The sequence below is a fragment of the Anolis sagrei genome, chromosome 6 (genome assembly GCF_037176765.1).
Source record: "Anolis sagrei isolate rAnoSag1 chromosome 6, rAnoSag1.mat, whole genome shotgun sequence".
In the NCBI taxonomy this organism is placed as follows: domain Eukaryota; kingdom Metazoa; phylum Chordata; class Lepidosauria; order Squamata; family Dactyloidae; genus Anolis; species Anolis sagrei.
The window spans coordinates 131,239,931-131,255,865 of NC_090026.1; the positions used below are offsets into that span (position 1 = coordinate 131,239,931).

Below are 15,935 nucleotides of genomic sequence, written 5' to 3' on the forward strand. Positions count from 1 at the left end.
AAAAAGTTACAGAAAACAAACACAACAAACTGCTCTAGGACTTCCAAATTCAGACTGAGTGAGTTTTGGAGCACAAGACTCCTGACCTCACGATCATGAGGAAAAACGAAGTATGGATCAGCAATGTTGCAATCCCAGGCGACAGCAGGATTGATGAGAAGCAACTGGAAAAGCTGACACGATATGAAGATGCAAAGATCAAACTGCAAAGACTCTGGTATAAGCCAGTCAAGGTGGTCCCAGTGGTGATCGGCACACTGGCTTCAGTGCCTAAAAACCTTGGCCTGCACTTAAAAACAATCAGCGCTGACAAATACTTTCTGTCAGCTATAAAAGGCCACCCTACTTGGATATACACGTATTATTCGCCGATACATCACACAGTCCTAGACACTTGGGAAGTGTCCGATGTGTGATCAAATACAAAAGGCAGCAGAGTGACCTTGTTTGCTGTGTACTAATCTTGTTGTGTTTCTAACAATAATAATAATAATAATAGTAATAATAAAAATAATTTATTGATTATTTATGTCGCCATACCAGGTGACAGCCGCATTGAGGAAAAACAACAGGAAAAACTCAGCCGTTATCAGGACCTCAAAATCGAACTGCAAAGGCGCTGGCATCAACTAGTACAGGTGGTCCCAGTGGTGATCGGCACACCTGGTGCCGTGCCAAAAGATCTCAGCTGGCATTTGTAAACAATACACATTGACAAAATCACGATCTATCAACTGTAAAAGGCCACCTTACTTGGATCTGCGCCTATCACTTGAAAATACATCACACAGTCCTGGACGCTTGGGAAGTGTTCGACTTGTGATGTTGTGATACAAAATCCAGCATATAGATCTCATTTTCTGTGACATACTGTGTTTTGTGTCAGTAAAATCATCATAATAATAATATATTTTCTCCTCTTATGTGGCTTACAGAATCAGATTACAGGAGAAGTGTATAAAAAGTCTTCTTCTAGCCCTCTGCTTCCTATCTCACTTTTTGTGAGCTCTCATCTCTCAGGGGCATACTTTAGCTTATCAGTATTTAATGTTCCATTCTGAGAAAAGACCAAAAATGAGAGTGCAAAAAGGATCCCAACTAGCACTAAGCAGGCTATCAGGTCCACAATACCCACTTCCACAAAGTTGTGCTACAAAACCAACCGGCAGCTGTTGTCCTTCTTTTCTGCTTCCAGAGGGAACCATGAAGCCCAGAAGGAAAGCTGCTTCTGCTCCAAACCAAGCAGATCCAATTAGAAGGGGGTCATCTCACCTACTTCATTCCATGAATGGCAGAGATCAGCAGAATAGGAAATTTAATCTGCCTACTGTAGGCTAAGGTTTTATCCTCAAAACAACCTGGCCTACATCACACAACAATATTGCAAGGTAGGCAAGGTTGAGAGATAGCAACTGGGAAGGGATGAAGGCCTCCCCTGTGACCCAAAATCAAATTGAAACCCAGATATTTCTTTATTCTGGTCATTGCTCCACTTGAGTGTGGAATGGTCAGCGAATAGATTGGAAGGCGTGTGTATTGTATATATTTTTGGAATGCATGTACCCAACAAGAATGCATGTATGTTAGGCATGGACAAATTTGGGCCCTCTAGGTGTTTTGGATGTTGTGGGAGTTGGAGTGCAAAACCCCTGGAAGGCCCAAATGTGCCTTTGCATCAATGAATTAGGCTGCAGCGTAGGAAAGATATCCACTTCTCTGAGATGGCAAACCTATCTTGAGGCGATGATGCCATTTTCTCTCCCCTGATCAGATTCTTTGGGATTAAGCAAAGCGTATTGTGCCTCCCATCCAAGTCTTGAGTGCTGAGGTGGCAAATGGCCAGGAAGCCAGCTTAAAGGACAAGGTACCGCTTTGGCGGGAAGGTAACAAAGGTGTCCATGCAGCCATGCCGGCAACATGACCAGGAGGTGTCTATGGACAGCAGGCTCCTTAGCTTGGAAATGGAACTAGAGCATTTCCCCATAGCCAGAGTTGAAGCACTGCCTCCAGAAGCCAGAGATGAAAGGGGAAGCCTTTATCTCTGTTCTGAGTATTTGTATGTCATTGTTATTTCACTGTATTAAAGGCACTGAATGTTTGCCTATCTGTGTATGTTGTAATCCGCTCTGAGTCCCCTCGGAGAGATAGAGAAGAATATAAATAAAGTGTTGTTGTTATCTATGTATAAATTAAAATGTATTGTTCGTTTGTGGGATTAACTTAACTCAAAAAACACTGGACAAATAGACACCAAATTTGGATACAATACATCTATCAGGCCAACGAGTGACTATCATTCATAATACACTGAAAAACACAGCAAAAGAGACTTTAAAAGCCAAAAAAAATCCCATTACAATGCACGCACAAAACCACACACACACACACATATATATGTATGTATAATTGTAATTGTTTGTACTGGCATTGAATTTTTGCCATTACTTATGTGTAAACCACTTTGAGTCCCCCTCGGGGTGAGAAAAGCGGTATACAAATACTGTAAATAAATTATATATATATATATATATACACACACACAATTTATTTACAGTATTTGTATACCGCTTTTCTCACCCCTACAATAAGCACAGGCACACTATATGTGTGTGTGTGTGTGTGTGTGCCTGTGCTTATTGTAATTTTTACATTGTTATGTATGTATATGTTTTATGTTAATATGATGTTATTGTTATTGTTTGTGTTTTCGGTTTGTGTTTTGGTTTTTTCTTTATTGTAATTGTTATTTGGGCTTGGCCTCATGTAAGCCGCTCTGAGTCCCCAATGGGGAGATAGTGGCAGGGTATAAATAAAGATGATGATGATTATTATTATATACACACGCAACCATACATATATACACATATACACAAATATATACACATACATATATACACACATAAAACACATATACATAGACTGGGCCACAGCAACATGTGGCAGGGGATGGCTAGTATATAAATAAAAATGTAATGTTCACTTGTGGGATTAACATAACTGAAAAACCACTGGATGAATTGACACCAAATTTGGACACTACACCCCTAACAGACCAACGAGTGATCATCACTCATAAACCCCTCCCAAAAAGCAGTGGAAAGGACTTAAAAACCCCAAAAAGCTAAATGACAATATAGTGTATGCGCGAAAACAACATCTCCCAGCATTCCCTAGACCAGCCCCTTTAGGGGAGGAGGATGCTCCAAATGCACTGCTTCCAAACTGCAAGCTTGCTTCTCCTTGGATTTCTTTGAGAGCATCCCAATCTGTACATATTTCCTATTTTCTATTCCTAGACTGCAACTCCTAGCAATCCTCCAGATAGATAAGATATATAGATTAGAAAGAGATAGATAGTAGGTAGATAGATCAATAAATCAGGAGTACAGCTGGGAGTTGCAATCTAAGAATATTAGAGAAGGAAGAAAGGAGGGAAAGAAAAAGGAAGTGGAAGGAAGGAAATAGGTAGAGAAGGAAGGAAGGAAGGAAGGAGAGAAGGAAAGAAAAAAAGGAAAGGAATGAAGGAAAGAGGGAGGGAGGGAAGGAAGGAAGGAGAGAAAGAAAAAGGGAGGAAAGAGGCAGAGAAGGGAGGGAGGGAGGGAGGAAAGAAGGAAGAGAGGGAGGGAGGGAGGGAGGGAGGAGAGAAGGAAAGAAGGAAGGAAAGGAAGGAAGGAAAGAGGGAGGGAAGGAAGGAAAGAGGTAGAGAAGGAAGGCAGGCAGGCAGGAAGGAAGAAAGGGAGGGAGGGAGGAGAGAAGGAAAGAAAAAAGGAAAGGAATGAAAGAGGGAGGGAGAGAAGGAAGAAGAGAAAGAGGGAGGGAGGGAAGGTTGGCCACAGCAATGTGTGGCGGGTACAGCTAGTTACTAATAATAATTTGAGGCATGAAACCAAGTTTGTGTACACTGGAACACCAGAAATCCAAGACGTTACTATCTCAACCTCCTGTGGGATTATTTTTCATTTTTGGAATATTTTAGAAAAGGGAAATACTCCACCTGTACAATGGAGTACTTAACGGCATGTAAAAAATTCAAGAAATGCCAGATTTAGGGCACGATCAAAGCCTTCGAACCTCATACCCTCTGAGTCTGATTTTGTTGTTGTTGTTGTTACGTGTTTCCCAAGCCTTTTACCCCCACTTCTGCTGCCTCGTTATTGTCTTCCTCGCATGCCCTCATCTTCTATAAAAGCCAGATAAAAACCAGCAAATCCACCCCACTTCCTTATTGACTTCCTCCACACTGCCGTCCGTCAGTCATCAGACTGTGACTCAGCTCCTCTGCTGAACAGACGTGACAAAACCCAGAGTGGGGGTTTGGCCAATTTGCCCACCTGAGCCTTCCGGCCTTATAGTGCTGAAATCATTTTTAGCACTGGATTGATTATCAGTGCTACTGACTTATAAGTAATGTGACCCATTAGAGCAGTATTGCTCCTGAAGAAAGCAGTCGGGACTCCAGTTTTGAGAGTCTGACTTTTGCGGATTTGATTAAGGTTCAAAGAAAATATAGATTTTTATTTTCTGGTTGTTCTGCATCTGCATTTCTGTTGAAATTGTCCACATGCTTGTGGATTTCAATGGCTTCTGTGTGTAGTCTGACATGGTGGTTGTTGGAGTGATCCAGAGAAGACAGCCATAGCAAAGCACCTGATGAACCAACCTGGACACAGAAATTGGAGAACACAGAAATGCTGGACCACACCAACAACCACCATGTCAGACTACACAGAGAAGCCATTGAAATCCACAAGCGTGTAGACAATTTCAACAGAAAGGAGGAAACCATGAAAATGAACAAAATCTGGCTACCAGTATGAAAAAAAACTCTAAAATTAAAACAGCACAACAACAGAGAGGAAACAAACAAGGACAGCTAATCACCTCTCAACAAAAGATTGCTCCAGGCACTGCCAGGCAATCAAATGCTAATCAAGGTGGTCAGTTGAAACATTCACACCTAGCGCCAACAGACAAGAGCCCTTTGTCCCACCCTGGTCATTCCACAGATATATAAACCCTTTTTCCTAGTTCCAACAGACCTCACTACCTCTGAGGATGCTTGCCATAGATGCAGGCGAAACATCAGGAGAAATGCCTCTAGAACATGGCCATATAGCTCGAAAAAACCTACAACAACCCAGTGATTCCGGCTATGAAAGCCTTTGACAATACAACAACAACAACAACAAAACCAGAGCTGACAGCTGGCACAACAAAGCATTGCATGGGCAGTTCCTTGAGAAGATTGAAGGAAAAGTGGAGAAGGAGAAGACCTGGTGATGGCTCACGAATGGAACCCTGAAGAAGGAGGCAGAAGAAGGCCTGATTCTTGCAGCCCAGGAGCAAGCCATCAGAACCAATGCAATTAAGGTCAGGATCGAGAAATCAGTGGATGACCCAAAATGCAGACTGTGCAAGGAAGCTGATGAAACCATGGATCATATCCTCAGCTGTTGCAAAAAAATTGCACAGATGGACTACAAACAAAGACACAACTCTGTGGCCCAGATAATTCACAGGAACTCATGTCACAAGTACCACCTGGCAGCAGTCAAGAATTGGTGGGATCATAAACCTGAAAAGGTAGTGGAAAATGAACACGCAAAAATACTGTGGGACTTTCTAATCCAGACTGACAAAGTTTTGGAACACAATACACCAGACATCACGACTGTGGAAAAGAAAAAAGTCTGGATTATTGATGTTGCCATACCGGGTGACCGTTGCATTGAGGAAAAACAACAGGAAAAACTCAGCCATTATCAGGACCTCAAAATCGAACTGCAAAGGCTCTGATTGCATAAACCAGTCCAGGTGGTCCCAGTGGTCATTGGCGCACTGGGTGCCGTGCCAAAAGATCTCAGCCGGCATTTGGAAACAATACACATTGACAAAATCATAACCTGTCAACTGCAAAAAGACCACCTTACTTGGATCTGCGCGCATCATTCGAAAATACATCACAGAGACCAAGATGTTTGGGAAGTGTTTGGATCGCGATTTTGTGATACAAAATCCAGCATACTGATTTCAATTTTTTTGTGTTTTTGTGTCAGTAAAATAATAATAAGTCGGTAAAATTGAACATAGGAATGGCACAAGGATTATGAGAATGGATCTTGTTCTGTTGAGGCGTCATGAATTGATAAGGAATTGATAATAATTGTTGATTTTGTTGTAATGTGTGATGTGTTTTTAACTGTATATTACTGTATAACTTGCACTGTGTAAACCACATTGAGTCGCCTAATCTAGGCTGAAAAATGCGGTATAGAAATAAAGCAAATAAATAAATAAATAAATAATACTTGAACTCCACAGAAGAGTATATTGGTTCAGTTAGGGGGCCTAAATGCATTGTTGACTGCAGAGGTGGGGATCAGCCATTCTTACAGATGCGTCTGAACTATCACTCCTATCATTGCCCAACACTGGCTATGCTGGTTAGAGCTGCTGAGAGCTGCAGTCCAGCAACAAAGCTTTCTAGACCAGTAGTTCTCAACCTGGGGTCCCCAGATGTTTTTGGCCTACAACTCCCAGAAATCCCAGCCAATTTACCAGCTGTTAAGATTTCTGGGAGTTGAAGGCCAAAACCATCTGAGGACCCTAGGTTGAAAACCACTGTTCTAGACAGACAGCCTCCACAGAGAAAGGGAGTTAGTAGGTGGATGGAGGTAGGATGGCATGACATCATATCCTCACGTCATTGTAGAGAGGAAGGTGGTGTAGGTGGGCGAGTTTGCAAACATAATTTGGAGCCAGGCATCTAGAAGAGAGGCAGCGGGACATGGAGGTGTGCTCTGCCACTCCTTGGGGGAAGGCAAGAGATGATCTGGTTCAAAGGCTCTGAGTCAGAAGCTGTGAGTAAGCAACCGATCCAGAATAAAAGCCCAGGAAACACCCACGGTCCCTCCTTTGTGCTCAGATCCATCCCCCTTCCGTGCAGGACATCATGCCTCAGGAAGTGCCCCCTCCCACTCCAGCACCACAAGGTTCCTCCTTCCAAATCCCCGACCAAGTTACTTTTTTGGATGACCCTTTCTAGAATTCTCCAGCCAAGATGTATTAAACCATGCACAGGTTTATCAAACTATGCATAAGGGTGTTGTGGGGTTTCCGGGCAATATGGCCATATTCTAGCATCATTTTCTCCTGACGTTTCGCCTGCATCTGTGGCTGGCATCTTCAACTACATACTATCCCTCTTTCTCTGTGAGCTGTCTGTCTACAAAGCTTTAGCCTTCTAGATGTTGGTGGACTGCAGCTCCACCAGCTTAGGATGCAGGAGAAATGTCAGGAGAAAATAATAATAAGTTCATTTGTACCCCACAACCATCTCCCCAAAGGGACTCAGGGCAGCTCACTGAAGCACTACAAAGCCTGCACTCAAGACAACAATACACAAGCATATAAAACAATCTATATAAATAAAAGTGTAATGTTAGTTTGTGGGATTAATATAACTCAAAAACTACTGGATGAACTGCTGCCAAATTTGGCCACAAGACACCTAATAACCCAAGGAGTGACCATCACTCAAAAATTTGAGTTTGTCATTTGGGAGTTGTAGTTGCTGGGATTTATATTTAACTACAATCAAAGAGCATTCTGAACACTACCAAAGATCCAGGGAGCTTCCTTGGAATGGGAAGGAAAAGAGTACTAGAGTTGCATGTCATCTGCGTAGAGATGGCACCCAACCCCAAAACTCCAGATGACTTCACCCAGCAGTTTCATGTAGATATTGAAAAGCATGGGGAAAAGAACAGAACCTTGGGGGACCCCAGGGGTCAATGGCCAGGGGCCTGAGCAGATATACCCCAGCATCACCATCTGGATACGATCCTCCAGGAAGGAGCAGAGCCACCTCAATGCAGTGCCCCCCAAGACCCATTCTGGAGAGCCAACCTAGAAGGATACCATGGCTGATGGTATCAAACGCCGCTGAGATGTCCAAGAGAACCAGCAGGGACACACTCTCCTTGTCCAGTTCTCTGCAGAGGTCATCCACCAAGGTGACCAAAGCTGTCTCCATTCTGTGACCAGGCCTAAAACCAGACTGTGCGGGATCTAGATAATTGGTTTCATCCAAGAAATCTTGGAGTTAAGAAGCCACCACCCGCTCCAGAACCTTGCCCGAAAAGGGGAGATTTGAAATAGGCTGAAAACTGTTCAATACAGAGGGATCCAGGGACAATTTCCTCAAAATAGGTCTTACAATTGCTTTTTTCAAGCAATAGAATGTTGCTGTGACATGGCCATATTGCCTGGAAACCACACAACGCTCCAGTGATTTCAGCCGTGAAAGCCTTTGTCAACAAACTATGCATACTGTGGGGAAAGGAGATGGCAAGATGTTTTTCCACTTGGCTTCTATACTGTTAGAACTTGGTGCCATCCAATAAAACTAAAACTGTGTTAAGAGAATTTAGTGTTGATTTGAAGTGGCTTTTCCAGAGGGAAAGCACAACCACAGCAATGCAATAATGACTTCCAACATGGATGGCTTCATAAAGGATTAGGGAGGTCCATGGAAGACTGTATGATTCTCAGTGGCCTCTTCATGATGAGTACATTTTATCTCCAGCAGATGCCCTTGAGGCACCAGATCAGTGACAATTTGGTCTTCCAATGAAGGGATTGGGTTGCTGTAAATTTTTCAGGCTGTATGGCCATGTTCCAGAAGCATTCTCTCCTGATGTTCTGCCTGTATCTATGGCAGGCATCCTCAGAGGTTGTGAGGTCTGCTGGAAACGAGGTGAGGGAAGTTTATATACCTGTGGAATAATGTCCAGGCTGGGAGAAAGAACTCTTGTCTGTTGGAGGTAGGTGTGAATGTTTCAATTGTCCACCTTGATTAGCATTTAATGGCCTGACAGTTTCAAGGCGTGGCTTCTTACTGCCTGGGGGAATCCTTTGTTGAGAGGTGATTAGCTGTCTCTGATTGTTTCTTGTCTGGAGCTCCCCTGTCTTTATTTACTATTATGATTACTGTTACCTCCAACAGACAAGAGCTGTCGAAGGCTTTCATGGCCGGAATCACTGGGTTGTTGTAGGTTTTTCCGGGCTATATGACCATGTTCTAGAGGCATTTTCTCCTGACGTTTCGCCTGCATCTATGGCAAGCATCCTCAGAGGTAGTGAGGTCTGTTGGAAGTAGGAAAATGGATTTATATATCTGTGGAATGACCGGGGTGGGACAAAGGACTTTTGTCTGCTGGAGCGAGGTGTGAATGTTTCAACTGACCACCTTGATTAGCATTTAATGGCTTGGAAGTGCCTGGGGGGAATCTTTTGTTGAGAGTGATTTGATGTGCCTGATTGTTTTGCTCTGTTGTTTTGCTGTGGTATTTTTTGAGGTTTTTTTTTAATACTGGTAGCCAGATTTTGTTCATTTTCATAGTTTCCTGCTTTCTGTTGAAATTGTCCACATGCTTGTGGATTTCAATGGCTTTTCTGTGTAGTCTGACATGATGGTTGTGAGAGTGGTCCAGCACATCAAATCATTCTCAACAAAAGATTCCCCCCAGGCACTTCCAAGCCATTAATGCTAATCAAGGTGGTCAGTTGAAACATTCACACCTAGCTGCAGCAGACAAAAGTCCTTTGTCCCACCCCGGTCATTCCACAGATATATAAACCCATTTTCCTACTTCCAACAGACGTCACTACCTCTGAGGATGCTTGCCATAGATGCAGGCGAAACGTCAGGAGAAAATGCCTCTAGAACATGGCCATATAGCCCGGAAAAACCTACAACAACCCAGACAAGAGTTCTTTCTTTCTCCAACTCTCAGAAGCTAAGCAGGATCAGCCATGAGGAAGACTTGGATGAGAGCCTGCCAAATGCCCCATTTTAGAGGAAGACACTAGCAACACGACTTCTGAGGACTCCTTGGCCTAAGAAAACCCTATGGAATCCATGGGGTCACCATACGTAAATTGAGAGGCAACACAAAGGTGCACAAACTCATGCTTAATGTTTATCGAATACCAATGACAGCACGTATGTCTCTCTGTTTATAGTTGTCTAGCCTGTTGTACTGCAACCCATCACGTCAGGCCTAAGGTCAGGATATGAAGTTTCAGTTGTTCTTCTAAGGAAGCAAATATCGCCAGGCCTTAGTCCTTCAGAGGAAAAGACAAACCAATAAGCACCCTGCTAAGCTCCCGGCCCCATTTCACAAAATCTCCTGCTCTTCAATCAGTTCCAAATACAAGTAGTCAAGACACACTGTGCCCACAAATCCAGACCCAGGTGAAACAGGCTGTTCAACTGGTTGTACTAACCCAGATTTTCATCTAGATCAAATAGAACTGATAAGCAATGTAGAGAGTGAATGGACAAAGCGGAAGTTACAGCAGTTCTCCCATAGGAAAAGAAAATATAATGTTTACAAATATTACATAAAAGATATAATAGTATTAATATTAAATAAATATTAAAATAAATAAAAATATAACATAATATATTGTATTTACATATAATATTTATTATAATATTACTAACTGTCTCCTGCCACGCGTTGCTGTGGCTCAATCTGTGTATGTGCTTTATGTGTGTATATATGTATATATGTGTGTCTGCGTATATATGTGTGGTTTTGCGCATGCATTACAATGACTTTTTAGTCTCTTCTGCTGTGTTTTTCAGTGTTTTTATGAGTGACGGACACTCGTTGGTCTGATACATGTATTGTGTCCAAATTTGGTGTCAAACGAACATTATATTTTTATTTATATAATGTAATACAATATAATACTACTAATAACTACTAATACTACTAATAATTATATTATATATTTTATATTACATGTAATATTACTAATAATATTACAATACTAGTTGTACCTGCCATGCGTTGCTGTGGCCAGCCTTCCCTCCCTCCCTCCCTCCCTCTTTCTTTTTTTCTCTCCTTCCTTCCCTAGTTTTCTTTTCTTCTCTCCTTCCTTCCTTTCTTCTCTACCTCTTTCCTTCCTTTCCCTCCCTTTCACTTTTTCTCCTTTCTTCTCTTTCTACCTATTCTTGGACTATAACTCCCAGCAGTTCTCCTGATTGATCTATCTACCTACTATCTACCTTCCTTTTTCTTTCCTTCTCTCCTTCCTTACTTTCTTCATTCTCTACCTCTTTCCTTCCTTCCCCTTCCTTTTTCTTTCTCTCCTTTCTTCCTTCTCTATCTATTCTTGGACTATAACTCCCTGCAGTCCTCCTAATTGCTCTATCTACCTACTATCTATCTCTATTTAATCTATATATCTTATCTATCTGGAGGATTGCTGGGAGTTGCAATCCAGGTATAGGAATTAGGAAATATGTACGGATTGGGATGATCTCAAAGAAATCCAAGAAGAAGCAAGCTTGCAGCTTGGAAGCAGTGCATTTAGAGCATCCTCCTTCCCTAAAGGGCTTGGTCTAGGGGATCCAGGGAGCTGTCATTTTCATGCATGCACTGAATCGTCATTTAGCTTTTTTGGGAGGGGTTTATGAGTGATGGTCACTCATTGGTCCGTTAGGGGTGTAATGTCCAAATTTGGTGTCAATTCGTCCAGTGGTTTTTGAGTTATGTTAATCCCACAAACTAATATTACATTTTTATTTATATAGATAATAGTATAGTACAAAATTGTAATATATAATACTGATATTGTGCTATGCTAATAATATAATATATTATATGTATATATCTTGTAAGCCATCCTAAGTCCCCTTCGGGGTGAGAAGGGCGCCATATAAATGTCGTAAATAAATAAATAAATTATGGTGACTTCCTTGGTGGAAAAAGGGGGTCTGTCTAGATGCCCTTTGGGGATCCCCCCCAGCTCTATTACTATTATTATTGTTATGGAGCCTTCCTTGGTGGCAGAAGGGGTCTGTCTAGATGCCCTTTGTGGTCTTTCCCAGCGCTATTACTATCATTATTATGGTGACTTCCTTGGCGGCAGAAGGGGATCAGTCTGGATGCCTTTTGGGGCTCTATAATGATCATGTTTATTATTATTATTATTATTGTGGTGCCTTCCTTGATGGCAGAAGGAGCCTGGGCTAGATGCCCTTTGGGATTTCCTTCTGACTCTATGATTATCATTGGAAAACCAGAATCTCTATAACCTTTTGGAGAAAATGGGCATTCACAACAATTTGGAAATCATAATCTTTTGTAAAAGCATGACCTTCCAGAGAAGTTCCAAAAAAACTTGTTTGAGTAAAAGCTTCTCTTTAGTGCAGTGGTTCCCAACCTTTTTTTTTTACCAGGGACCACTCTGACCAGAAACCTCTCTCCATCATTAGTACCAAAAGAGTTACAAATCAGTTTTTGGCCAACTTTAGCTTCGATTTGTTTAGTTGGGGTGCCAATTCAGAAAATTGCATTGGATAGACCACCTCAGCTCCAGTTTCAGATACAGAATATATGCCACCCAGTAGTCGCCATCTGCTCGCCCACAGAAAACCATATTTAATCAGTTTTGTTAGACCAGTCATTCTCGTTGCAACGGTGTAGTAACGGTGAGGCCGTCAACCATATTTTTGTTCTTGTGGACCACTGGTGCACCACGGACCACAGGTTGGGAACCACTGCTTTAGTGGTATATATCCACATGCACTTATGCGAGGCAACTTGGTTTTCAGTTGTTAGACTGATAACCTGGTTGTCTCTGATCTGTTAGGAGATTACGCCAATGCACAAAATAGAGCAGTTCTTCAGATGTGTTTTTTTCTTTAGTGCCCAAAAACATCTCCTCTCCCATAAAACATCTTGTCTCTATATCATGCTCTCATGAGACCAAAATAAAGGAGTCTTCATTAAAAGTAACATCTTTGGTTTACTCACAACCTTCATGTATTCATCATACAGGTACTTTGCCTATCAATACAGTTACAGATAGGTTTGAAGGAGTTTCTCTGTGCACATAACACAGCCTGAGAGTCTAATGGAGTCTGAGCAATGAGCAGTCCCAGATCTGATCATGTGTGTTGGAGTTCAGCCTGTGATTGTGTCTAATGATCAGGGCACTCTGGATGTTAGGATACTTTACTTACATATTAATAAACTGCTTGCATTTCTAATCAGCTGTGCGGTCTTATAGTATAGTATATATACATAAACTATTATGTCATATTAATTATAGCATTATTATAATATACATAATTGTTAAACTATACTTTACTTGCATGTCCATATATGTCTTATTTATTTATTTATGACATTTATTTGCCACCCTTCTCACCCTGAAGGGGACTCAGAGTGGCTTACTATATATATATATATACACACACATACATACACACACACACACAATATATTATATTATTAGCATAGTACAATATCAGTATTATATATTACTATATTGTAATATACCATTATGTAATATTATTACTAATATTACATGTAATATAATATATATAAATATAATATCATATTAGTAGTAGTAGTAGTAGATTATATTATATATATTAGTAGTAGATTATATTGTATTACATTATAATACTATAAATATCATATGTACATACAATACAATATTATAGTTTATTTACATATATATATATTGTCATAGTAATTATAGCATTATATTATATATAATTGTAATACTTTACTTACATATCTTTATATATATATATATATATATATAAATGTCATATTAATCATAGCATTATAATATATATACCGTACTTGTTATAATATACTTTACTTACATATCTTCATGTATATATATTAATGTCACATTCATTATAATAGATATAATTGTTATAATATACTTTACTTACTTTTATATATATATATGTCATATTAATTATAGCATTATAATAAACATAATTGTTATAATATACTTTATTTACATATGTTTATATATATATATATATTAATGTCACCTTAATTATAGTATTATTATATACTTGTTATACTCTACTTACATATCTTCATATATATATATATATATATATATATATGAATGTCACATTAATTATAGCATTATAATATATATACTTGTTATAATATACTTACCTTACATACCTTCATATATATATATATATATATATATATGACATATATGTCATATTAATTATAGCATTATCATATCTATAGTTATAATATACTTTACTTACACACACACATGTGTGTGTATGTATATATATATATGTCACCTTAATTACAGCATTATAATATATATAATTGTTATAATATACTTTACTTACATATCTTTATATATATTAATGTCATATTAACCATAGCATTATAATATATATACCATACTTGTTATAATATACTTTACTTACATATCTTTATATATATATGAATGTTACCTTAATTATAGAATTATAATATATAAAATTGTTATACTTTACTTACATATCTTTATATATATATTAATGTCGCATTAATTATAGCATTATAATATATATAATTGTTATAATATACTTTACTTACATATCTATATATATAGAGAGAGATATATATTAATGTCATATTAATTATAGCATTATAATATATATAATTGTTATAATATACTTATCTTTATATATATATGTGTGTGTGTGTGTGTGTGTATTAATGTCACATTAATTATAGCATTATAATATATATAATTGTTATAATATACTTTACATATCTAGAGATATATAGATATATATTGTCACATTAATTATAGCATATATATATATTGGTTATAAAGTCAGAGGGCTTTCCTGGCCTGGAGTGCCACAATCTGGTCTGCAGGCCCTCCCACAACCACCAGAAACATAGACTCAAGGGAAAGCTGCATACCAAAACATACCAAAACATACAGAGACCATACAGTAAGCAAACAGGATGATAACCAAAACGAATTACTCGTGGAGGCTGGAAGAGGGTTGCTATTTCCAATATTATTATTATTGTGTTGCCTTCCTTGGTGGTGGGAGAGGGTCAGCCTGGATGCCCCCTGGGGGTCCCTCCCACTCAGCCCTGTTGCCCCCAATGAGGCCCTCAAGGAGGCCTGGCTCCCCGCCCCCTCCCAGGGACTACTTTTCCCTCCGCGCGGCCTTTCCCTCAGCGAGGGCCTTTCCCTCAGTCCCTCCAGGCCTGACCTTCTTGACGGCCGGCTGGAAGGCGAACTCCCCGGCCTCCTTGAGGTCCAGCCAGATCATCGGCATCCGCGGCACGGCCTCCATCCCGCCTCAGGCCTTCTCCACCGGCCAGGGAGCAAGAGGAGGCCGGGCGGGACCACCCGAAGCTGAGGCCGAAGCGGCGGAGGGATACACCAAAGTGAGCTCAGCGCCGGACCCGCTTCCGGAAATAGCCGAGTCCAGCCGGATCCGCCACGCCCACCCTCTCACCGGAAGTGCCGCCGGGGCAGCTGGGAAATGGAGTTCCAGCGTTGGGAAAGGTTTGGGCCTACTTCCGCTGTGGGCCAGGAAGGGAGTAGTGGTGTGGGATGGAGATCTCTTCCTATATGTGTGTGTGTGTGTGTGTGTGTAAAAAGTAATACCTTAATTGTACTGTTGTTATAAGTAATATATATAGAATAATTATAATATAGTTTCCTTACATATCTTAATATATTAATTATTAATTATAGCATTGTAATAATTGTAATTTAAGCAGGTGGCGGAAACAGAAGAACGGCCTGCCTCAGGGAAGCGTGCTTGCTCCATCCATGTTCAACATCTACACAACTGACCAGCCACTGCCAGAAGGGACAGAGAGCTTCATCTATGCTGATGATTGTGCCATCACCGCTCAAGAAAATCAGCTACCGAACAGGAGCTTTTTTGTTGAGGTCCAGGGCCAGAGAAGCAGATGGCGGAAACAGAAGAACGGCCTGCCTCAGGGGAGCATGCTTGCTCCATCCATGTTCAACATCTACACAACTGACCACTGTCACTGTCAGAAGGGACAGAGAGCTTCATCTATGCTGATGATCGTGCCATCACCGCTCAAGCAGGGAGCTTTGAG

At 40.5% G+C, this 15,935-nt stretch overlaps 1 protein-coding gene across 1 annotated transcript in view; it reads right to left on the reverse strand.

Annotated features, from left to right (window-relative positions):
• The window catches only part of PTPN23 (protein tyrosine phosphatase non-receptor type 23), a 58,192-nt gene extending 42,934 nt beyond the window's left edge, over positions 1-15,258 (reverse strand). The window contains exon 1 of the mRNA XM_067470429.1: positions 15,068-15,258. Coding sequence (XP_067326530.1) covers positions 15,068-15,151 — 84 coding nt within the window. The 5' untranslated portion in view covers positions 15,152-15,258. The remainder of the gene's footprint in view (positions 1-15,067) is intronic.
• Between the last annotated feature and the right edge of the window lie 677 nt (positions 15,259-15,935).